Genomic DNA, 26,099 nt, shown 5'->3' with positions numbered 1-26,099 from the left:
TTTTTAAAGAAGATTTAAGCAGGCTATGCTCATTGTGTGACCTTGAGATGTGGATCATTCAAGATACATTATAATCAATCAATTTATATTCATTTAACTATCAACATAAATTCATTGAGCCTTCTGACGCTTTCTACTTAAAATTGATGACTTTTTAATTAATTTTAAAAAAATCCACATATTTTGTTCTAATGACTAATAGACGGATAAAAATATACATAAAAACACTTTAGTAATCGACAATTTAAAGTTGCTCATTATCCCTTTCTTGCAATGAATAACACAACATTTAACATGCAAAACACAAAATGTCAGTTTATAGAGATATTTCGATTATTTAAGATACATTAACATTAATTAATTTATATTCATTTAAATATCAGTTTAAATTCATTGAAACCTTCCGACTTTTTCTACTTAAAATTGATGACTTATACTAAAGGCCACATTTTTCAAAATTTGAATAAAAGATGCGGGAGACGCGTCTGAGATGGTTTGGGCATGTGAAGAGGAGAGACCCAGATGCACCAGTGCGGAGATGTGAGAGGTTGGACATGGATGGTTTTCAGAAGAGGTAGGGGTAGGCCGAAGAAATACTGGGGAGAGGTGATCAGACAGGACATGACGCATTTACGACTTACCGAGGACATGACCTTAGATAGGAGGGTGTGGAGGACACACATTAGGGTAGAGGGCTAGCACATAGTGGCATTTCTCCCCCTTATCCGTAGGCGTATTAATGCACTATGATTCCTTGTACTTTGATTTATGGTATTTATGCTACTATCTAATAATACCTACTGCTTTTTGTGCTTTGATTATTTCGTTATCTATTTATCTACTTTACCCTCTCCAGACCCTACGATGTGGGATCTCTGGGCTGTTGTTGTTGTTGTTGAAGTGTTCAATTAGCACACAAACTTAGTCCAGATATAAAAGTTCAAACTGAATTAAGACAATACTCCAGCAATACTCTCCCTATAGTTTTTTTTCTTTCCAGTTTTTGGGGGACTTTTCATCCATTTAGAACTAAAACCCAGAACCCAAATGGAAGCTAATTCGAGAAGATTAATGGGTTTAGAGAAGAAGAAAAAAATAGAGGAAGAATGGAACAACATTTACAGCTCTAAACACCAACTATCTTGTGCTGATTTTCCCTCCCACTTCGTATTCGGTGTCGCCACTTCTGCTTATCAGGTTTCTTTCATGTATCTATTATTTCGGTATCTGAATTCAATAATTTTGATGACGTAGAAATAAAATTATGTGAAAGGTTCACTGAAATTGCAAGAAATAATATTTTCCTTTTCAATAAACACTGTTTAACTTGACAAAGTCTTAAACTTTTGAAATTTGTTGTCTGACGTAAATCTTAGATATTTGTGTCGTAGTAAATCATTTAGTTAAAGTAAAAAGAAAAATTTTAAAATTAAGTTATTTGTAGTTATAGAAAGGTGACAAACTAAAAAGAAAAGGGTATTGCATGGATTGGTACACACAGGGAGTAGTGGGTTTAGCTGGAGTTTTTGGGAGTAATTTTTGAAATTTTATCTTTAAATATATGTTTGGCCATTTTTTTTTTAGTATTTTTACTCACAAAACTTCAACTTTTTCCAAGTAAAAATTACATGTCCAAACACAAATTCAATTTTCAAAAATCACAACTTTAAATACTTAAATTTTCAACTTTAAAATCTATGACCATAAAATGAGAGCTTAATGCTAGAAATTTTAAAGGTCCATAAAACTTAAATTTTGGATTCGCCTATGCTCCTCTTATCATTTTTTTGGGGGTAATGTTTTGTTTTATCTCTAATTTTGTAGTTTTTCTTTTTGGTATATGGAAAAAGGTTGAAGGTGGAAGCAAAGAGGGAGGAAAGGGTCTTAGTATATGGGATTCTTTTTCACATACTCAAGGTAGTCAACTCTCTTTGCTTTTCCTTTTTCCCCTCTTTTTGGTGGATGTTTTGTTGAAGTTATTATTTTTGTTAGACAAAATATGTGATGGAAGCACTGGGGATGTGGCTGTTGATCAGTTCCATCGCTACAAGGTACAATCTACTTCTCGTTATCATTATTATTGCTCTTCTACTATCTTATTTTTCGATTTTTATTACTTGTTGCTTCTTTTGCGTTGGTTATTGTATTGTTTGTTGTTGCTAGTGTCCTTGATTCCATTATTTTCTGCATGACTTTTTTAATACGGTATTTCCTTTTCTTACTGATTTTGATATACTTTACTTGAGCCGAGGGTCTATCGTAAAACAACCTCTCTAGCTTCACAAAGTAGGAATAAGGTTGCGTACACACCACCCTCCCCAGACCCCACTTTTGAGATTCCACTGGGTATGTTGTTGTTGTATTTTTTTTCAATTTTATTACTTAGCAAAGAATATAATTTGGAATCGGGATTGGAAAATTTTACTTTCTTTTGGACCTTATGTTTGCCTTGGTGTCCAAAAAGATAAATGCTTTGTGTTTTACTATTGCTTTTGTTGATATGCTTTGTTCTTATTCATGGCAGAGTGATTTTTTCTTTATTAGCTTAATTTTGTTCTTCTAAAATACAGGAAGATATTGAGCTCATATCCAAGTTGGGATTTAAGGCTTATCGTTTTTCAATATCGTGGAGTCGCATCTTTCCTGGTATGAAGCTTTTCATTTCTTTTTTTGATAACGGTGGTTTGCGAGTCAGTTGTGCAAAGTTTCAGTTACTAGCTTGCAAGTTTCAGAAAGCCTTTCTCTTTTCTTTCTTAAATTTTATGTTCAGTCTAACCGTGCAAGTTTCTTGCTTTTTCATTTTTGGTTGTGAGCAATCTCTGTTGATATCAACTGCTCTCCCAGGTAAACACAGCTTTAAGGAATAGCCTTTTTTCTTTGATTGCTTTTTGGTGCACCCTGAATTTTCCGACTATAGAGGATTGAGTGGCTTTTGTATAGAATCATGTTTTGATGTAGTTTCTCTACTTTTTGGTATAACTCTTGTATATGGTAATTTTTCTTCCCACTGATAATAATATTATTTACCTTATGATTTTATTTTTTTGGAAGTTAGTGCACTTCAATTTTGTGCTAAATATGTGTTATCCCATCTTTCAGTTAACTTCAGTTTAAGATACCTACATTTAGCCACTACATGACTTTTATGCCTGGCAGCAACTCGGATATTATGTTTTTAGGTAGCAGTTCCTTAGCGACTGCAATATCTTTCAGATTTTTGATAGGGTCTTCTCCACCTATGTAGATGGTTTGGGGACCAAAATCAACCATGAAGGCATAAAGTACTACAATGATATTATTGATGCACTACTTGAGAGGGGTAAGATGTTATCCATTCATTCTTCATGTTAAAGCAAATAATACGTAGCCTTTGGTTTTATGTACAAAAATCTGCCAGCTTCTTCTTCTCTGTAAACATAACAATGAAGTGAAGTTTTTATACTGATTAAGCATTTCCTTTTTTTGTCCTTCAATGAAGAATTTCTTCCATGTTTTTCCAGGCATTGAGCCTTGTATAACATTGTATCATTGGGATCTCCCTTTGAATCTTGAGGAATCTTGTGGAGGCTGGTTAGATGAACAAACTGTGTAAGCTCCAGTCCCTCAATTTTTCTCTGGTAATCAACATGTTACGGATTTTTTTGATGCTTATAACAGTGTGGATGGTGCATATGGAATTCGAAGTCTATATCATAAACTTTTTCAGCACAATTTTTGGCATTATTATATCTGATGGGATGCTAATGTCTTAGTTTGCTGAAAATGTTGTAAAATGAACGTCCGGTAATGCGATTTTAAACCAAATTCTGGATAAAGTGTAGCATTTATGGGTTCTCTACGTTGCGATTGTGCCTTTTGGTTTAATTAACCTATGTTAGTTATAGGTTTCTGAAGGATATTAAATGTTGAGATTTCCTTCTGAAGAAGGCAGACCTTTTCATTTTCATTTAAGCTGCAGTTAAAGTTTGTTTATCCATGTAACATGTGGAATACTTTGTCGATGATCACCTTGTAACAATCAACTTGGATTTTGTGGCAAATATATAGAAAATATTTTGCCATCTATGCAGAGACTTGCTTTGCTAGCTTTGGCAATAGAGTGAAGAAGTGGATTACAATTAATGAACCTCTTCAGACAGCTGTGAATGGATATTGTACTGGTATACATGCCCCTGGAAGAAGTGAAAGTTCTTCTACTGAACCATTCTTGGCAGCACACAATCAGCTGTTGGCACATGCAGAAGCTGTTTCCATCTATAGGAATAAATTTAAGGTAGCTCTTAGCCTCTTATACATTGAAAATTACTCTTGTTTCTTTAAAAATGTTATTGGATATTCTTCCGGTCAGAGTTATCTATCTCACTGATATGTTGGCTTTAATTGTTCTAGCTAAAGTTTCTGTGATTACTTTCGTTTCTACGTTGTTCTGTCCCGACTTAAGCTCCCTAAGAAGTTGGGGATGGAACTTTTCTACTTTCTCCATTGATGATAATATTGGCGGTTCTATATTTACAGGATGAGCAAGGAGGGGAAATAGGTCTGGTGGTGGATTGTGAATGGCCTGAGCCTTTATCGGATAATTTAGAGGACAAAGCTGCTGCAACAAGGCGACTGGATTTTCAGCTTGGATGGTACTTGTTATATCTGTGTTATCAGCCAAGAGTTCATGTTGTAAGCAATGGTGGAGCTAGGATTTTGTATCAAGGGGTGTCAAAATATGAAAAAGTAAACATAAAAAGAAATCAAGGGGATTTAACAAATAGTATATATACATAATGAAATCTTCTTACTTACATACACAGGATAATTTCTCAACGGAGGGAGGGTAGCTTAAAGCAGAGAGACCCAACAACATGCTAGCCCAATCGATCATAAACAGTGTATCTCAGTGATGGTCCAGATATCGGATAGAGTAGGTAGTACATATGGGCTGAAGAGAAAAACCTGCAATATCATCACCCTATAAGCTATTGTCTGTTGCATCAGGCGCTAAACACTAATGATTTGGTTAACAGTAATTATTTTGTTAATGAGGTCCATGTTAATATGAATTATGATTGATTGTTTAAGAGAGAATGTATTTGAGTCTTCACCTTTCATCTCAAGTCGAGCAGCTGAAAGCCTGACATATTTCACCTACTTACCAAGAAAATTACCCCCAAAAAAGCACTTGACATATTTCTCTTAGACTGAAACTTTTGATCATGAGCTACATTAATCTGTTTATCGTCATTTTTGTGAATCAGTTAGTTGGGAAAATAAATTTTTTGCTTAAAATCCATGAAACACACCCTCTTTATTGTGAGTTGTTAGTAAGTTTGATTCAGATTTTCTTTGAAACGGCTTTATCCAATGATATGAAATTAACCTTCTTGAGGCTCTAGACTTTGTTACTTGTAATTTTCTAGGTATTCATCTGAAAATCTTGTATATATTTTCTTTTAAATCATGTATGTAATCAATATAAGGTATCACCATTCAACTTTCTCTTTTATGTTTTAGATTTTTGTGATTTCTTCACAAACATTCTAACAGGTATCTGGATCCAATATTCTTTGGAGATTATCCTGAAAGCATGCGTGAAAGACTTGGTGATAGGCTTCCAAAATTTTCACAGCGAGACAGGGAGTTGCTAAAACATTCGTTGGACTTCATTGGTCTGAATCACTATACTTCAAAATTTGTTGGTCATGCAGCAAATAGTCTTGAAGAGAATGACTTCTATAAAATACAGGATGTAGAGATAATTGGTATGTGAGACCTAAACAACTTTTGTCATTTAGATTTTTCTGGTTCATAAATATGTGAGTGCTTTCCTAAGTTGACTCATGTTTTCTTTTTTCTTTTCTTTCTTTCTCTGTTCGTCACAGCTGAATGGGAAGGAGGCGAGGTGATTGGTGAGAAAGTATGGGTGGTCTCTCTTTTCCAGTTCTTTGGATGTATATATCAGACATCATAGACTGAAAATGTGAAACTTCATGCAGGCGGCATCATCATGGCTTTGCATAGTTCCTTGGGGAATTCGGAAAGTTCTTAATTACATTGCTGAGAGATATGGCAATCCACCAGTGTATATCACTGAGAATGGTAACGCCTTCTGCTTTTCACCCATCTAAAGGAGATTCTTGTAAGGGTGTAGTACTTAGGTTTTTGTTGGTATCTTTGCTTGAAATTCGGAGGTCATCCAACTTGTCTAACTTAAGACAATGACTACTCTCTATATATGTGTGTATGTATTACTTTATCCCGTAAATATTACTATCATTGAAGCTTTTTCATACAATGTTTGGAAAAAAAAATCATGTTTATACTGCTATTGCCTTTATGTGAAAAAATGTTTCACCAAGAAATTTCCATTCGCTGTAAACAGGAAGAGCTGCTATTTGTGCTATCCTGATAAACTAATTTTCCAATAAACATGCACCATGAATTAAGTTAAAGATACTTCCGTTTTCAAACTTACTATTAACAGTTTGATGAACACTTATAATTATTTGTACCAGGTGATAACCCAATTCAGTTTTTTTCTCATGCAACTTCACTTTACATGTTTAGGTATGGACGATGAAGATGATGACATATCTCCTCTCCATGAGATGTTGGATGATAAATCAAGAGTTTCTTACTTCAAGGCGTACCTTGCTGCTATTCATCAGGCAATTTTGTGCGTACTCTCACAAACCTGTGTTTCATAGCCCCCTCATGTTATAAGCATGTATTGGCATCAACATACATAACTATTATCGGTTGATCCTGTCAGATCTCAGTAGCTCATTCTTCTGAATTTTATTTCGACTGCATTCATTCAAACTTCTATTTGTCAATCATCCAAAATATAGGAATTACTTGCTTCTTGAAATATTCTAGTTCAGTACCCATTCAGTTTTAGCATTTTAGACATTGATAGGAAAGGTTCGCCAAATATGAGATCTTTTTTTTTTTTTTTGATACCAGCACCAGGTACCAAATAACACTATCCACCAAGGTTAGAACAAATGGGAAGAAATCACCTAGTGTTTTTGTCTCTGCCGGGATTTGAATCTGAGACCTCAGGGAGCTCAACCCACTTGAATCTGAGATCTCCTACTCTTCTCATCTTAAATGCTGTCCGCTGTTGTTCCGTGTGTCAAAAGGAAAAAGTAGTTAAGTTCTTGATAATGGTCCCTGCCTACTTTACAACTTTTTAGCACAACAAATGACTGGTATAACATACAAGGAGAGCTCAACTTTTTATGCATGATATTTTTGCATGTACATCATAAATTCATGAACATTTGTCAATGGCTGCTGGCTGCATGGTTCTACTATTACGGGATCAATCAAATGTTGTGTTTTTTATTACCATTTGACTAGATGGCGATGCCTTTGCCTACACTCCATACATATTAACGAAGACCTACATTTGTCTCGACAGGGATGGTGCTAATGTGAGGGGTTATTTTGCGTGGTCATTGCTGGATAATTTCGAGTGGAATCTTGGTTATACAAAACGCTTCGGTCTGATATACGTGGACTTCAAGAATGGGCTAACTCGGCATCTGAAATCTTCTGCTTACTGGTTCATGAGATTCTTTAAAGGTGGACAAGTAAAACATGGGAAAGAAGATTAATTAAACTTCTGGTGTTATGAAGTTATCAGCTCATGTATTTTCATCTCTCTTTTTTCTAGTGACTGACTCTCTCTATACTGCTTTTAAGGCTTTTATATGAAAAACTTTTATCTTTCTTGTAAGATAGGTGTAATTTGTTAGAATATATGAAAATATATTCAGACAGATTGTATATATTTAGTTCCTAATATAGAGATATTTAGTTTATTTAGTTCCTAATATAGAGATATTTAGTTTATTTAGTTCCTAATATAGAGATATTTAGTTTCCTTAATTATAGCTTAATTATACTATTGTATTTGTGTATATAAACTATTCATGTTAATGAAATAAATCAAGGGATTAATCTCTTTCATGGTATCAGATTTCTAGGGCACGATCCGACCTTCTTCTTCTTTTCGGATTCCTGCTACCGCCACCCCCCTCCTCTCCCTCTTCCTCTCTTCTCAATCACCATGTCTAACTTCAAATTTTCCTTTCATCCTGCTCTTGCTGTATCCAACATCAAGAACCATGTTCCCATCACTCTTGAAATGGAGAACGTATAATATTCCACATGGGCGGAACTCTTTAAGATTCATGCAAGATCCCATCGGGTGATTGATCATATTATTCCTCCGATAGTGGGCACGGAGAAACGGCCTCAACAAGAAGAGGACAAAGAACTGTGGTCCACCATGGATGCCACCGTTCTCCAATGGCTCTACGCTACTATCTCTTATGATCTTTTGCATACAATTCTTGAACCTGACAATACGGCGATTGAGGCTTGGAATCTCTTACGTGACATATCCAGGATAACAAACACTCTCGTGCTGTCACCCTTGAGTACGACTTCACTTATGTCGACATGGCAGATTTTTCGAATGTCTCTGCCTATTATCAACATCTCAAATCTCTGGCGGATCAACTCAAGAATGTCGGCTCCCCGGTCGCTAACGATCGACTAGTTCTTCAATTGGTCTCTGGCCTTACTGAGCCCTACCAAGGTGTGGCCACTCTTATTCGCCAACGTGACCCGTTGCCTCAATTTTATCAAGCCCGTTCGATGCTCACTCTTAAGGAGGCTGACCGTGCTAAGAAAACGGCCCAAAGCTCCTCCGCTGCCTTAGTTGCTCTCTCTTACGAGGGTCCTGATGTTCCTGATAATTCCTCTTCCAACCGCATGTCTAATGGTGGAAAGAAGAACCACAACCGAGGCAATAATGGGGGGAAATATTGCGGCAACAATGGTGGTCGTGGAGGCGGTAAAGGAGATGCCAATAGCGGCGGTAATGCAGGCCGTGGTGGTCAGTTGGGAGGCGGCAACAACTGCGGCACTGGGCAACAGTCAGCGGGGCAGAACCCTTCATTCTCTTCTCCATGGGCTGGCGGGCAGCAGTGATCGTGGATGGTATCATGAGGTCCTTGGGCTATACCATCGTGTCCATATCCTTCAACTTCTTGGTCCCAACCCAATTATGGACAACAGCAGCCATCACGAGCGGGTGTTCTTGGCCCTCGACCTCAGCAGGCCTACACGGCAGTCCCTACTCCTACGGACATTGAAGCCGCCATGCATACTCTTAGGATCACTTCTTCAGATGCAAATTGGTACATGGACATCGGTGCCACTTCTCACATGACATCCACGCAAGGTAACCTCACGTCTTATTTGAATACGAGCAATAAAAGTGGTATAATTATTGGTAATGGTCAATCAATTCCAATTCATGGCTATGGTCACACGACTTTGTCTTCCCCGTGTCCTCCCTTGCACTTAAACAATGTCCTTTATGCCCCTCACCTAGTTAAAAATTTGGTGTCTGTCCGCAAATTTACCACTGATAACTCTGTCTCTGTTAATTTTGATCCCTTTGGGTTTTCTATGAAGGATTTTCAGACGGGAAGGCTGGTAATGAGGTGTAACAGTTGGGGAAAGCTTTATCCAATCACCAATCCAGTTACTTCACCATCTACTTTTGCTGCTTTGGCACCATCTCTTTGGCATGATCGTTTGGGTCACCCGGGAGCACCTATGTTGAATTTCCTTAGGAAGAATAAATTGATTGATTGTAATCCAAGTAGAGATGTTCGCATTTGTCATTCTTGTCCTCTTAGAAAACATGTTGAGTTGTTATTTTATGCTTCGAATTCTAGTTCTCTTATGCCATTTGATATTATACATAGTGATCTTTGGACATCACCCGTTTTGAGTTCCTCAGGTCATCGATATTATGTCTTGTTTATGGATGATTATTCTAAATTCTTGTGGATGTTTCCTTTATCGCACAAATCACAAACCTTTTCCACATTTTTAACTTTCAAGACATTTATTCGAACTCACTTTGAGCGGGACATCAAGAATATTCAATGTGATAATGGCAAGGAATTTGATAATGACCCCTTTTGGGACTTCTGTAGAGCCAATAGTCTGTCGTTTTGATTGTCATGTCCTCACACATCTCCTCAAAATGGGAAAGCCGAAAGACAAATTCGTACGATTAATAACATTGTTCGTACCTTATTGGCCCATACTTCCCTTCCTTCTTATTTTTGGCATGATGCTTTGCAAATAACAACTTATCTTCTCAACATCCTTCCTCATAAACTGGTAAACTATCAATCCCCTGTTCACATTGTTTATCGGAAGGATCCCTCTTATTCCCATATTCGTGTATTTGGGTGTTTATGTTATTCTCTCATTTCCTCCACACTTATAAACAAACTTCAACCCCTGTCAACCCCGTATTTTTTTGGGATATCCATCACATCATCGTAGGTATAAATATTTTGATTTGTCATCTCAAAAAATCATCATTAGCCGTCACGTAATATTTGATGAGATGCAATTTCCTTTTGCCAAGTTACATACTCCTCAAAATTACACATACCAATTTTTAGACGATGAACCATCTCCTTATGTGGTTCGTCATCTCACTACCTCCACAAACTCGCCAGATCACCACCTTTCTCCCGCACCGCTGCCCATCCCGCCGTGCCCAGCCAGCGGATCTTCCCCTGCACCTGGGCAGATCGCTCTTTCACTTTCTGTTGGGTCAGCCCCAATGTCCTCTTTCGCTCTCCCACCTAGCTCTCCTCCTCCACCCACTCCCGTCTCTCCCTCTAGTCTACCCACCAGTCTTATTACTAGGAGTCAGCATGGGATCTATAAGCCTAAGAGGTCCTTCAACCTTCTTACATCCGTCTCGAAGTCCCCTCTACCCCGTAACCCTGTGTCTTCTCTTCGTGACCCGAATTAGAAATTGGCTATGGATGATGAATATAATGCTCTTATTCAAAATAAAACATGGGAATTGGTGTCCCATCCTCCAAATGTTAATGTTATTTGGTGTATGTGGATTTTTGCTCATACAGAAAAATCTGATGGTTCGTTTGAGCGACATAAAGCTCGTCTTGTAGGTGATGGTAAAATCCAACAGATTGGCGTGGATTGTGGTGAGACATTTAGTCCAGTTGTCAAACCGGCTACTATTCGTACGGTTCTTAGTTTGGCTCTCTCCAAGGCATGGCTGATTCATCAACTTGATGTTAAAAATGCTTTATTACATGGCGAACTCAAGGAGACTGTTTACATGTATCAACCTTTGGGCTATCGGGATCTTGATAGACCTAATCATGTGTGTTTACTGAAAAAATCTCTTTATGGGCTGAAACAAGCTCCGCGGATTTGGTATAAGCGATTTGCTGATTATGTCCGTACCCTTGGGTTTTCTCACAGTTTGACCGATCATTCCTTGTTTGTTTATCGTCAAGGTACTTCTATCGCTTATTTTTTATTGTATGTCGACCATATTATTTTAGCTGCTTCCTCTGATGCGCTCCGCCAATCTATCATATCGCTTCTTAGCTCCGAATTTGCTATGAAGGATTTGGTCCAGTTGAGTTATTTCTTGGGCATTGCTGTCATTCGTCATACCGGTGGTTTATTTTTATCTCAAAGGAAGTATGCGGCCGAGATCATTGACCGATCTGGTATGTCATCGTGTAAGCCATCTCCTACTCCGATTTCTCCAAAATCGAAGCTCGGGGCTACTACGAGCATACCGTTTGAGGACCCATCTCTTTATCGGAGTCTTGTAGGGGCACTGCAATACCTCACATTCACGATATCAGATATTACTTCTGCTGTGTAACATGCATGCTTATTCATGCATGACCCACATGATGAGCACATGAACGCTCTCAAGCGCATCGTGCGCTACCTACAAGGTACTTTGGATTATGGTCTTCACCTTTATCCCTCTTCCACAATCATTCTTGTCTCGTATACTGATGTTGATTGGGGTGGGTGCCTCGATACACGACGTTCGAATTTGGGTTATTGTGTCTTTATAGGTGATAACTTTATCTCATGGTCCGCCAAACATCAAGCTACTTTGTCCCGTTAGAGTGCAGAGGCAGAATATCAAGGGGTTGCCAATGTGGTTTCTGAGTCGTGTTGGTTGCGAAACTTGCTTTTGGAACTTCATTATCCTATTCCATGGGCTACTTTGGTTTACTGTGATAATGTTAGTACCATTTATTTGGCTGGTAATCCTGTTCAGCATCAACGCACTAAGCACATTGAGATGAATATATATTTTGTATGGAAAAAGGTGGCTCGTGGCCAGGTTCAAGTGTTACATGTCCCCTCTCGTTATCAGATTGCAGATATCTTCACCAAAGGTCTTCCGTTGGTGTTATTTGAGGATTTTCGGGACAGTCTTAGCATTCGGCGACCTCCCGCTTCGACTGTGGAGGTGTGTTAGAATATATGAAAATATATTCTGACAGATTGTATATATTTAGTTCCTAATATAGAGATATTTAGTTTATTTAGTTCCTAATATAGAGATATTTAGTTTCCTTAATTATAGCCTAATTATATTCTTGTATTTGTATATATAAACTATTGAGGTTAATGAAATAAATCAAGGATTAATCTCTTTCATAATTATAACTTTTCTTGTTTGGCTCAAGGTGCCTGGTATGTAGATTCTGTGAACTCTCGGCTCAAGCGTACAGTAGGAAACAAGGAAATAGTGCAAAGCCTACGAGAAGAGAGCAAAAACAACAACAAAATAGTGCGATAATGAAAACATATATAATTAGCAATATACTAGGATTAGAAATGAGGCTATTCGGGACAAGGTAGGAGTGACCTCGGTGGAAGACAAGATGCGGGAAATGCGACTGAGATGGTTTGGGCATGTGAAGAGGAGAGACACAGATGACCCAGTGAGGAGGTGTGAGAGGTTGGCCATGGATGGTTACAGAAGAGGTAGGGGTAGGCCGAAGAAGTATTGGGGAGAGGTGATTAGACAGGATATGGCTCAGTTACAGCTTACCGAGGACATGACCTTAGATAGGAGGCTGTGGAGGACCCACATTAGGGTAGAAGGCTAGTACATAGTCTCGTTATTCTTCCCTATTCATAGGCGCACTAGCACATTACAATTCCTTGTACTCTCATTTCTGCTATTTCTGTTACTATTTATTGCTTTCAGTACTTTTGATTACTCTATTTTATCTGTGATGCCTTCGTTATTTATTTTCCTATAGCGCTTTGAATTTCTTAACCTTATCTGACTCCCTTTTATGCCTTTTTTGAGCCGAGGGTCTCTCGGAAACAGCCGTCCTACCTTGGTAGGAGTAAGGTCTGCGTACACTCTACCCTCCCTAGACCCCACGTTGTGGGATTTCACTGGGTTGTTGTTGTAGCAATATACTAGGATACGATAGATCATTGAAAATAATAATAAATAATGGTAAATATAAATATCGATCTATATCTATGTGACTCGGAGATCATAACGGGAAACAGGGCAAGAATGTCCATTCTGTAGCCAAGTTGTAATGCAATCTTTATGAAAAATATGTGAGCACGGCATGCACATCCTCTCTTTCTCCTTTCCAAGCTTTTCAAGACAAATGACACATGAGTCATGATGATTCATAGCATTATTTTCATCATTCTCCATCTTCTGTAACAGCTGCAACATGTCTGGCACGACTAAAATCATACGAATGCTCACATTCAAGCGTTGACGACCCTTGTTACACTCATCATGAATAATTTTATAAACTTCTTCAATCATATTGTGAATGAAAAAACGACGATAATTCTTATCAAATGCTTCACCCCATTTGTATGACATGTATGTAATAGAATGGAAAAGTTTGAGATGGAGTGATTTGCTATGAGCTTTGGCCTCTTGTTCAACTGATCGTCCAGGAAACAATGTATCAAACTGAAATTGAATGTCTAATGTGGGTAAATTACAAGGAATATGGTTATTCATACTTGTTATTTTTTGAATTTCGACTTCTGCATTCCAGTAGGAATGAAGGTATTTCAATTTCGTGGGGATCGACAGGGGAAACAAAACAAAGGTAGACTAGAAAGCTCAACCTAGCTAATCGTTTTATTATATATATAGTTGAGAAAGCAAATCCTACACCAACTCAGCTTAGGAACCTAAAATTTTTAATTATTGTAAATTTTTTGAATATATAAGAATCTAAAGCCAACAAAGATTCTACATTATGTAAATTATTTTCCACATTTTAGGATTCTTTCATTACCAAGTACCAACTAATTACGTTTTGTCTTTTTGTTTGTTTAGGTTTAGGATAAAGTTAACAACGAACTATAATTCTGTTTTGCCACAACGCCCACAACTCTACTGCTTATCAAGTTATCAACTGTGTTTCTTTATCTGACTTTAAGTTGATTTGATTTTCCATTAGTTTGATAGTAAACATTATATTTATTAATTTGATTATGTATTCTTTCATTTTACTGCAATTTATATGATTTTCTAAGTTGTATTTTATTTGTTCGTATATTTTGTTTCTAATTTTTGTGTATTTTTATGAGAGACTTATATAGATATATTATATTAAGAAAATATTTACTATTTATAGCAATAACATTTTTATTTGAGTTGATATGATACCTAAGCCTATCATGTAGGATGTAACAGAGTGATTTGAATGACTTCTTTCTGAAAGTAAAAAAAAAAAGACAACAAAGCAAAAAACAATTGCAAGAAGTCAAAAGTAAAAAGGGAGGAAAAGAAAATGCAAAGCAGCCAACAACCAATGAGCAGTCAGCTGCCAGCAGCATTCCTTACGCGTTTTCAACACTAAAATGCGTAAATTTTTCCTTTACGCGTTTTTGTTCCACTATAAATAGAGGGTCTATTGCCCTCATTTAAATCATCCCAGAAAGAGAGAGTAAGAATACAAAGAGAGTTATATACCAAGATAAATATTTTTAGTCTTGAGTGTCCTCTTTAGTAGTTGTTTCTTTTACAAGAGAGAAGTGTTAATTGTTGTTTTCTCTTTATATCTGAGAGCAGTGTACTCCATATTTTAATAGTGAGATCCTTCCACCTCCTGATTTTTCCCCTCTATCTATTTGAGGGGTTTCCACGTAAAATTCTCGTGTCCAATTTATTTTTATATTAATTGTCATATCAAACTTTAATTGTGGTGCTTCCTTCCCCCAACAATGGTATCAGAGCCCTCGATTATTCTGTCTGTTTTATGCGAAGATACTATTCATGAATAGTAAATTTTCGTGAATAGTAAATTTGGTGAATACTACTATTCACGTGAATAATAAATTTCAGTGACAATATAGTTTGTCATGATTGTTCGCAAAAATATTCAGAAATGATCTAGAAGAGTGTGAAGCAAATAACAATGTCGAGTACAATAAAGTTTGACGTTGAAAAATTCAATGGGATAAATTTCTCATTGTGGAAAATGAAAATTAAAGCGATATTGAGAAAAGACAATTGCTCAGCTGCAATTGAAGGCAGGTCACAGAATTTGTTGATAACAGCAAATGGAACGACATAGACAGTAATGCAGTTTCTGATCTACACTTGGCACTAGTTGATCAAGTGTTGTCTAATGTGGCAGAAAAACTGACGGCGAAGGAAATATGGGATACTCTTACGGGGTTGTATGAGGCCAAGTCTTTGCATAATAAAATCTTGTTAAAAAGAAGATTATATACTCTTCAAATGGCAGAGTCCAGGTCAGTTACTGAACACATCAATAATTTGAATACTCTATTTTCGCAACTTACAATAATGGGTTACAAAATAGAGGGGACTGAACGTGCAGAGCTTCTACTTCAAAGTCTGCCTGACTCGTATGATGAACTCATCATCAACCTGACGAACAATACAGACAGTCTAGTTTTCGATGAAATTACAGCCGCTGTCTTGGAAGAAGAAAATCGATGCAAAAACAAGGAAGACAGATAAGCAAGTTCGCAACAAGCTGAAGCTTTGATGATGGTGAGAGGAAGACCAACAAAACGTGGCTCCAGTGGGAGTCACAATCATGGCAGATCTCAATCAAGAAGTAAGAAGAATATCAAGTGCTACAATTGTGGCAAGAAAGAGCACTTCAAGAAAGATTGTCGGTTCAAGAAGAAGAGTGAACACCCTGAGCCATCAAATGCTCAAGGAAATATTGCATGTACCTCGGATGATGGCGATATTTTATGTAGTGAGGGAATATCAAATAATGAAGGCAGAAAATGTTTCGCTGATGTCTGGATCATGGACACAGGAGCAACATGGCACATGACTTCCCGGAGAGAATGGTTCCATCAATATAATCCTATCTCAAGAGGGTCTGTGTTCATGAAAAACGATCATGCTTTGGATGTTATTGGTATTGGGTCCATCAAATTAAAGATGTATGATGGAACGGTACGCACCATCCCGGAGGTACGACATTTAAAAGACTTGAAGAAGAATCTATTGTCTTTAGGACAACTAGATGATAATGGATGTTCATATAAGACTCATGGTGGAGTCATAAAAATATCCAAAGGAGCGCTTGTAGTGATAAAAGTTGAAAAACTTGCTGCAAACCTATATGTGTTTAAAGGTGAAACACACCAAGAAGGAGAAACATCAACCTCATCAGCAAGTTCATTTGAAGAATCAACGATGATATGGCATCATCAACTTGGCCATATGTCGGAATGAGGTTTGAAGAGTCTTGCTGAGCAAAAGCTTCTTCTCGGGCTTAAAAAGGTCTCACTACCCTTTTGTGAGCATTGTGTTACCAGTAAGCAAAATAGACTGAAATTTAGCAGTTCCTCTGCTAAAAGCAAGGAAATATTAGATCTGGTCCACTCTGATATCTGGCAAGCACCAGTAGAGTCCTTAGGAGGAGCGAAATACTTTGTGTCATTCATCGATAATTACTCTAGGAGAAGTTGGGTATATACAATCAAGAGAAAGACAGATGTTTTTCCAGTTTTCAAAGAATTCAAAGCGCGGGTGGAACTTGAATTTGAGAAAAGAATCAAGTGTTTGAGGACAGATAATGAAGAAGAATACACTGGTGATGAATTTAATAACTTCTGTAAACAAGAAGGTATTAAACAGCAGTTCACGGTGGTATATACTTCACAACAAAAGTGAGTAGCAGAGCGGATGAATAGAACCTTGTTGGAACAGACAACAGCTATGTTGGCAATTACAGGTTTAGAAAAACCATTCTGGGCAGAAGCAGTCAAAACCGCCTATTATGTGATCAATCGATCACCATCAACCGCAATTGATCTGAAAACCCCAATGAAGATGTGGACAGAAAAACCAGCTGATTATTCTCGCTTACATATATTCAGAAGTCCTGGTTATGTTATGTACAACACTCAAGAAAAATCGAAGTTGGATCCGAAATCCAGGGAATGCATTTTCTTAGGGTATGCTGATGGAGTCAAGGAGTATCGCTTGTAGGATCCCACAACCCGCAAGGTGGTAATCAACATGGATGCTGTATTTGTTGAAAACAAGATACAAGCAAAACAAAGTAGCACTTTAAAATAAAAATCAGAGACTACTACAGTTGAAGTTGAAGAAATTGAAGAAGTTCCAATTTCTTCTGAAGCAGCACCAGAGCACGAAGAACAAGATCAAGCTGAGATCGAAACTCCACAAGTTCGAAGGTCAACTAGGGAGAGAAGAGAACCAGCTTGGCACTCAGATTATTCTATGGAGAGCAATATTGCATACTGTCTATTAACAGAAGATTGAGAGCCTTGAACTTTTCATGAGGCTATGAAAGGCCAAGAATCATCTCTGTGGGTGGCAGCAATGCCGGAAGAAATTGAAGCTCTTCATAAAAATAAAACATGGGATCTTGTTCAATTACCACAAGGAAGGAAGACCATTGGAAACAAATAGGTCTATAAGATCAAACGTAATGGTAATGATCAAGTGGAGAAGTATCGTGCAAAATTGGTGGTGAAAGGATTCGCTTAGAAAGAAGGTATAGACTTCAATGAGATATTTTCTCCGGTGGTCCTGATTTTTCCCCTCTATCTATTTGAGGGGTTTCCACGTAAAATTCTCGTGTCCAATTTATTTTTATATTAATTGTCATATTAAATTTTAGTTGTGGTGCTTCCTTCCCCCAACACTTTCTTCTTCTTGTTATTGTTGACATCGACATCTTGATCATCATCTTCTGCTTTGTTTTCTTCACTCTTTCACTTCTTTTCATGCTCCTTTTTTCTTGCTCTTCTTGTTTGGAGTAGGTTTTCACGCGAAAATACTTTGGAATGCTTATTAGATTTCCAAAAGTTTGACTCGGCGCCTGGATTATTTCGACGGCAATGGAAATTAGAGACTCTCCGACTGTAGCATTTTGGGTTTGAACGACATGCTCCCCTTTTCTTGTTCATCTCTTGGAAGTATATTTTCAGGAAGTATTTTTGCTGCCCGTTGGAATTGGAATGGGCGTCAGAGAGTTTTCTTTTATTTTGACGTCAATCAGAATCAGAGATTCTCCAACAACAACATTTCGGGGTTGAATACTTTTCTTGTTCATCTCTTGAAAGTATAATTGAATAAATTGTGTTGATTTGGAGATCTGTCGTAAGGGAAAGACCCAAGTTATGGAGTGATTGTGTGCTTGAATTGAGACAAGTGCATTTCTAAACCTTTGTTGAGTATGCAGAATCTTGTATTTCCTTATTATGTGTGTTGGAGAGTAATGGAAAATTGGCTGTGGATTGAATTGTTCAAAATGTTTGATCTTAATGATAAAAAGGGTAATGAAAAATGCAATGTGATGATAATTGAATATGTGCGATGTCGTGAACGAGTTGAATGGTAATATTGTTACATTATTGATGAAATATTATAATTGTGTTACTGTGGATTGTGACTTGGTATAGAAGTTGTCATCTACTCATTATTGTGTGAATGCATTTATTTGCATTAGTTTTAAAATACTATGATGAGATCTATTATGATGAAGCCGAGGTCTCTTCCGACGGGTGCTATTGATGCCGAGGTTTCTACCGGCAGGATTATTGAAGCTGAGGTCTCTTTCGATGAGTGGTATTGATGCCGAGGTCTCTTTCGGCGGGTACATGGACCTTGTGCGTCCCTCGTGAATTTCATTGTGAGTCCTACTGGTGTGTATCGTTAGAACAGACATGCATTACCTTACTTGACATTTCATTGCATCACATTGTATATCATTTTCCATCCGTGAACTTGTGAATACTCCTTTGGTGATCTTGAGTCTGAAGAACTTGATATCGATGTCGATTATCTATGATGTTGGAGAGTTGCTATTGAACTATGTGCTACATTAATTATGAATTATTAGGTTAGGCTGACTTATATGCAGATTGTAGTTGTGGAGGTTCGTTGGTGTGATAGAAGTACTCATGTACTTGTAATTAATTAAATACAAAACTTAAACTAGGGAGAGAAAACTAATTTAAATTTTACTTATAATATACATATGTGAAAAACAAATACTTTATTGAGAATAGACATAATGGTAGAGCCAGAATTTTAACTAATGGATAGTCAATTGGTACATTTTAAGCATGTAATTTAACTTTTCGAAGGGTGTCAACTGACTCTCTTTGAATAAGGATAGCTTTGTTACTGAATAAACAACTTATAACCTTTTAGTGAGAGCGTTTTGCTCCTTAGTGGACTACTCAATCAGTGATAATTCATATTTTGTCGGACCAATTGAGTATTTTCCAATCAAGAATTTGGACACCAACAACCTAACTACTACTACTTCACAACATTATCCCAAGATTAAGTTGTGGTTGACTATGTGAATTAATCTTTATTGATTATATAGCTTTGTTTAAGCTCATTTTAGATCAATAAAATTAAAAAGGATAGTTCAGACCTATAAAATATTTCGCGTTTCAGAGACGTATTCAGAATTTAAATGTAATGGGTTCAACTTTTAAGATTCTCATCAACAAACTCATTATATGATTAAAATTATGAATCCAAACCTACTACTTGTTGAGATTGTGGACGATAAAATTTGTGTCGAGAAATAATATCAAGATCGGAAAGTATCGCAACAATCATATTTGTTGATTTCAAAATATGAGCATTACAATCTCTATGATTCCTTTGATTCATCTTTTGGAATATAAATTCAAGGGATCTTGAGCTTGATTTTGAATATTGTTGAACTTGATGAATTTGATCTTGACTTTTACTTGAATTCAAGGGCTTTTGGGCCTGATCTTGAATCTTGATGAACTTGAACTTGATCTTGGATTCAAGGGCTTTTGAGCTTGATCTTGAATCTTGATGAACTTGAACTTGAACTTCGATCTTGACTTGTGGATGAATTCAAGGGCTTTTGATCTTTGTTCTTGAATCTAGCGGTCTTGATCTTGAGTCGTTCTTGAACTTGAATGCTAGATGGTAAATTGCAATTTTTCGTCCTCACGGCAGCTATTTTTACAAGAACTACAATGAAATTTAAGTAGGTTCTTGATAGTCTAGTAGTACATTATACCTATGCTAGTTTGCTATAACAAGGAGAAGATGCCAACACGAGAACATAAAATGCCATAAACAGAATCTAAGGAGCATGAGAGAACAAGAAGTACTGTGACTGAAGTTATTTGGATAGTAGGTCTCATGAAGGATTTAGGTAAGATATCCACGACCAAGAAGTACTGGATTTTCTTTCGGCTAGGCCCTGAAAGGAGAAGGAAGTCCAAAAACCAGTGAATGTCTACACAGACAGCAAAGCAGCAATTCTACTATCTGCGAATCCAATTTATCATGAGAGAACAAAACATATAGAAATTTTCTAGTGTGCACAAAATATATACCAGCTCAGGAGCAACCTGCTGACATGCTAACCAAAGGACTGACCAAAATTCAGCATCAGTTCCTTAGCTCCAAGTTTGGAGTTCAAAACATTTTTTCACTTCCAAACTTGAGGGGGGTGTTAATACTAGCAACAGTTAGTTAAAGGTAGTTAGTTTGTTAAGCCTTTTCGAAAATTAGTGATCTTCAGATTTGAATATTGAATGATTAAGAATATTTATTTTTTAATATTTGAATGTCCATAATTTATTTATTTTTAAACACAATAAATATACAATTCAAATAAAAAATATTAATATTAGAAAAATATAAATTTAATAAAATAAAATATTTGGTGAAGATTGTTGGTAGAATATTTTTAAAAAGGTTGAAAGGTAGAAAATATGTTTTTGTATAGTAATTGCAAACAAGGGGAGGAATTAGCGCCGGATAGTAGCATAATGATTAATGTAGAAAACGAAGAGTAAATAAATTTAATAGAAAGAAATAAAAAAAGGAAAATAAAAGATAACAAGAAAGGAAAGAAAAAGAAAAACCTAAAATAAATGATGAAATAAAACATAGAAAAGGAAAGGAATTAAAAAATTTCGTTCCCTTTTTAGTTTTATTTTTTTAACCAATTTTCAATCTCTTTGTAACTGTCCTTTTTTATTCATTTGACATCTAAATCACGGAAAACTATAGAATTATATAATTTTAATTTTCTCTAAACATAACTAAAATGTCAAATACAACAGATAACACTCAATTTTATAATTGAGAATCATCAAAGTATAGATGATATAGTTATAGAATATAGAGGTGAAAAAAAGTACACAACAATTGTTCTTAACACTTATATCATCGGATATTTTTTTTTTAAAAAAACATTTTATAGTGTCAATATAAGATTGTTTCTTCACTACATGATTTATTAAGACTAGAATGAACATGTATTTTTGAACTCTAACTCCGATAAAAATATTTGTATGTATAATTTAATCAATTTATAAAACTAATGTCTTTCTGAATATTTCGAAATGTTATCTCTACTATTTATTGATAATTCTTTTTTTAAAAAAATAGATCACCCAATGAGTTAATAATGTTTTTACAACCATTACTAATAAAACTTAAATTTAATTTTATATATATGTAGGTCCCATCCGTCATCCACCATTGAAAAAAGAAAAAAAAAGTAATTGTAAATGGAGAGACATCCGCGTTGATCCAACAGATCCTCAATTCCACCGTAGCATTGCAGCTCTAGCGGAAAGAAACCGCATCGCTGCTGCCTCCAACAACCATATTCCGACGATTGTCGTCTCGACGCCGATTGTTGCCGTGTATGAACAAGAAAAGGGGAAAACCCCGAAATGCCAATGCTGCTCTGGATGAATAGGGGTGGAATCTCAGATTTCGCCGATTGTCGTCCCGGCGCCGATTGCTACTATTGTGGATGAACAGGGAGTGCAATCTTTGATTTTGCCGATTGTCATCCTGACACCGATTGCTGATGTTGTGGATGAACGGGGTGCAAAATCACCTTTCTTCATCATCATATTAATATTCGATAGTTAATATTTGATAGAATTAATCAAATTTTTAATGTTTATCGTTATTTTTAAAAATGAGATGTAGGGATAATTTGAGGAAACATAAATCCAAAGATAAAACATAAGGGCTCTTTAATAAAATTAGTGATTTAAAGCTAAAATTTAATAACATGTCTTAAATATATACACAATAATAATTTATCTTTTTTATTCTTATATTATTTATTTTTAGTGTAGTATTTTTAAAAGAGATTAAATATTTAACTTCAAATAGTGATCTTATTATTTTTAAATGTAAGGATTAATTATACTTAATAAGATGTTAGTCCTTTGTTTGTAATACATTACATTAGATATTGTTGTAAAAAAATTATTTATTAATATGAATATTCGAATTGTTTAATCAAAAGTTTTAAAATATTTCTCGTAAAGAGTGGATATTTTTTATTATTATTATTATTAAAGTGTGAAGTTCAAAATACACATAAAGTATCTTGGTGCATGACAACTTCAACCTTCTTTGAAACACCAAATATTTATTGAATTACACTTCGACATTGGCTAGATCAAGTATTTGCATATAATCACTTTCAGGCGCGTGATAATGTCATGATTCAAAATGGATGTGATGGTACTCGTCTTATCCCACCAAGACAAGTCAATCTAAAATCCAATATAATGATAAAATGCCAAAGTAAAATAAAAATGAAAGGTTAGCAATAATTAATAACACGGATAACACAGTCAACTTAATTAGAACTCTCAAAATTTGATTGTCATGTCACTCACGTGCACAAGCCTCTAATATATTTCAATAGATTTGAATAAAAACACAAATCTCAAATGATGTTGTCTCTAAAGTAGTACAAGATCATAAATAGAAGTGAGAAGGTCCATTGAAATGTAGAAGAAGCAAGTGGTGAGTACCAAACAACACGGTACTCAGTAAGGTACTCAGCAAGCAAACTCCTAAACACAAAGTCAAGTAATATAGAATACAAGCACTCCTAACACTCCAACTGAACCTCTACAACTACAACTAGGGGTGGGTATGGTATGGTAGATATCGAATATCATATCGAAACCAAAAATTTTAACACCGTGATTTGGGTTTTATGGTATTTGGTATGCATTTTTAACAAGTTTGGTATTCGGTATGATATTTGGTATTTATAAAAAAATACTGAAATACCATATATCATACCAAAGTATATAGTTACATAAAATTCATATATATGTAACTATATAATACTAACAAATATATAAAATAGTAACTAATTATTTAGATGATGAAATTTTGATTACTCTATCTTTATTTAAATGTTCTTTTTGGGTGATTGTTTAACAAAGAGAATTGTTTGTACTTTATTTTGAATATTTTTACATGTATAAGGTATTAGTATGATATAATTGAGACGTTTATTGAAAAGCCAAAATATATGTAAGTTGAAGGATTGAAATTGACCAAACTATGATAACCAATTTACCGTACCATAAAATATCGAAACCGAACTTTAAAATATCGAACCATACCGAATAAATTTGGTATGATAATGGTATAGTATTTTTAAAAAACCGTAAATCAAAATTACTGCACCAAATTTTTCAATACCATACCATGCCCACCCTTAACTACAACTTGCATAAAATCAGCTCAACCTAACAGTTCACAATTTACATAGCACATAGCTCAATAATAGCACTCCAACAATTACGACAGATCAACAACATACGGGAGCAAGTTCATCAATCACAAGTTCCACAGAAAGGCACTCACAAGATCACAAATAATAAAGATATGCAATGCACTGTCAAATATAGTGATGCATGTTTGACCTAGCGATACACACTCACTATCTCTCAGTCCAGGACCCATAAGGTACTCATCAATCCATGCATCTGTTGCGGCGTACGACATGACCCTCGAATCAATATAACCGTCGCGGCGTATGACACGTCCTTCGAAATGGTACATCCTCTTTATTTCCTTCCTGAATTCCCATGACACTTGTCACAATCTTGTCTCAGAATCAATGTAAATAGGTATGTTCACACAAATAATGAGGAGGTGACCATTTGCATAACAATGTAAAATTCACAACAACACAATCGTGATACAACATCAATAATGAATCAATAGACCTTTCATATCATTCTCAACACATCACACATCAACATATAAGCAAGTTGCCTTTTACTATCCCTTTTTCATCATTAAGATTATTCAATATGAACAAAATCTTTTATTTGATGTAGTGATGATTAATTGAATTTTCAATTAGTTTAATTGGTTTGATTGATAGTTACTGGTCAAATTCTTTTCCCGTAAAGGTAAAGTAATAGTGCTAAACATGGCTTCAACATTACTCACCAATAGAGTTTTTTTAGTTTATGTAACGAACCTGAATTCATCACTATATTACTAAAGACAATTGGAATGTGATTACAATTTTAGGATCCTAATTACAATAACCAAACTACTAAATTACAATGGAAGTATTGAAATAACAAGTAACTAAGAATAGAGATGAGAAGTTTAGACTCTAGAATTGGGATGAGAAACACAAAAATGCCTTTGCACTTAATTTCGATGCCTTCTGATAGTGTTGCCCTGTTCTATTTAACAATAACCAATGGTACCCTCAGCCTAAATCCCAAATTATCCTTTGTGAAGATCTAGCCCTATTGCTTTTACTTGGCCCAATATCTGTTTGTGTGATATCCTTGTTGGGATCCCTATTGGGCTGGGGCTGATTCATAACAATACTCCCGCCCTCAATAAAAACCTTGTCCTCAAAGTTCAAGGCAAGAAATCTCACCAACGAAAGCATTGGTAATTTAGGTGCAGTTACATTGACTTCAAGATGGACGAAGTGCATTTGACGACAAGCACCTGCAAGTCCCTTGTGAGCAAAATCAAGAGCTTCATACCAAGCTTTGTTTATTGTGGCAACATAGTTCACTTCACGTTGGACATGGCTATGATAAGAAAAACCTCGTAGTTTCTCTAAATGTCCCATAGGCCACAATATCCTTGGAATGGACATCATAATAAAGGTTGCAATGATAACATCATTGACAAGATTAAGTTCTCTAACAGCCTCATACACTCCAACTTAACATAGGGAGTACACAAGATAAAGGCAAACTAAAGTGTCGTCCATCTCCGGCAATATGGCAGACCTTCACCAATTTTTTAAACATAGTTAAAGCAACATACCTGCCATCTTGCAGCCCAGAAATTCCTATCCATGACATATTATTATGCCTAGGCATTTGCACATTATCCTTAAGCCTCTGCCCAGAAAATCATTTGTCTAAATGGACAATTCTAGTTGAACTTTTCACAAAGTAAACCAATGAGCGAAAAGAAACATCCAGTTATCCTATGGAGAAACTAATGCCCCAATACCGTCCACCTCCACATAATCAAAATCATGTAATACTCCAACATCACCATTAATAACAACATAAACAAATCCACGATGTCTTCCAACAAACAAACTATGGATAAGTCTATGTAAACAAATCTTGAAGGACCAGTTATGGGCAAACATGGATATTACTAACTGCTCAGCACTATTTCTTCTAAATATTTTCACAGGGCCAGTAATGTCAATTTGGAGCACATAAAAACGAGCATCATAGTTCTGATGCCCTATAGTAGAACTAAGCAATGCAATATGATTCATTCTAACAAGCACCGTGTAGTAAATCTCAGTTTTGTAGTCAAGATTAATGCTGACATCGTGTCGCCAAACAGATTGTTTGATCGAAGTTGGCCATCAAAACGTCAAGGTTTACAACATAATATTCAT

General features: G+C 35.9%; 3 protein-coding genes across 4 annotated transcripts; 2 read left to right on the top strand and 1 right to left on the bottom strand.

Moving 5' to 3' along the window:
- The first annotated feature begins 915 nt into the window (after positions 1-915).
- LOC129898860 (beta-glucosidase 42) lies at positions 916-7,773 on the top strand. Of its 2 annotated transcripts, none has more exons than XM_055973573.1 (13): positions 916-1,197; positions 1,851-1,917; positions 1,993-2,051; positions 2,571-2,646; positions 3,245-3,319; positions 3,501-3,588; positions 4,048-4,273; positions 4,516-4,631; positions 5,536-5,750; positions 5,871-5,905; positions 5,985-6,087; positions 6,556-6,664; positions 7,415-7,769. In XM_055973573.1, the coding sequence occupies exons 1-13, from the start codon at positions 1,048-1,050 to the stop codon at positions 7,608-7,610; spliced, it is 1,515 nt and encodes a 504-aa protein (XP_055829548.1). In that variant the 5' UTR covers positions 916-1,047; the 3' UTR covers positions 7,611-7,769. The 2 variants fall into 2 exon arrangements, with proteins under 2 accessions (XP_055829548.1, XP_055829555.1); XM_055973580.1 differs by having other exon boundaries at positions 990-1,197; positions 2,571-2,844; positions 7,415-7,773.
- A 292-nt stretch (positions 7,774-8,065) lies between these two features.
- Positions 8,066-8,994, top strand: LOC129885225 (uncharacterized). The gene is made up of 2 exons (XM_055959428.1): positions 8,066-8,152; positions 8,407-8,994. The coding sequence occupies exons 1-2, from the start codon at positions 8,066-8,068 to the stop codon at positions 8,992-8,994; spliced, it is 675 nt and encodes a 224-aa protein (XP_055815403.1).
- A 4,390-nt stretch (positions 8,995-13,384) lies between these two features.
- LOC129885216 (uncharacterized) lies at positions 13,385-25,508 on the bottom strand. Its single transcript, XM_055959417.1, has 3 exons — positions 25,502-25,508; positions 25,068-25,396; positions 13,385-13,990 (listed from the first exon to the last, which is right to left on the bottom strand). The coding sequence occupies exons 1-3, from the start codon at positions 25,506-25,508 to the stop codon at positions 13,385-13,387; spliced, it is 942 nt and encodes a 313-aa protein (XP_055815392.1).
- Between the last annotated feature and the right edge of the window lie 591 nt (positions 25,509-26,099).

The sequence above is a fragment of the Solanum dulcamara genome, chromosome 1 (assembly GCF_947179165.1).
Source record: "Solanum dulcamara chromosome 1, daSolDulc1.2, whole genome shotgun sequence".
Classification (NCBI taxonomy): Eukaryota; Viridiplantae; Streptophyta; class Magnoliopsida; order Solanales; family Solanaceae; genus Solanum; species Solanum dulcamara.
The sequence above is the reverse complement of the archived record's forward strand: the minus strand, read 5'-3'. Positions and strand labels throughout refer to the sequence as shown.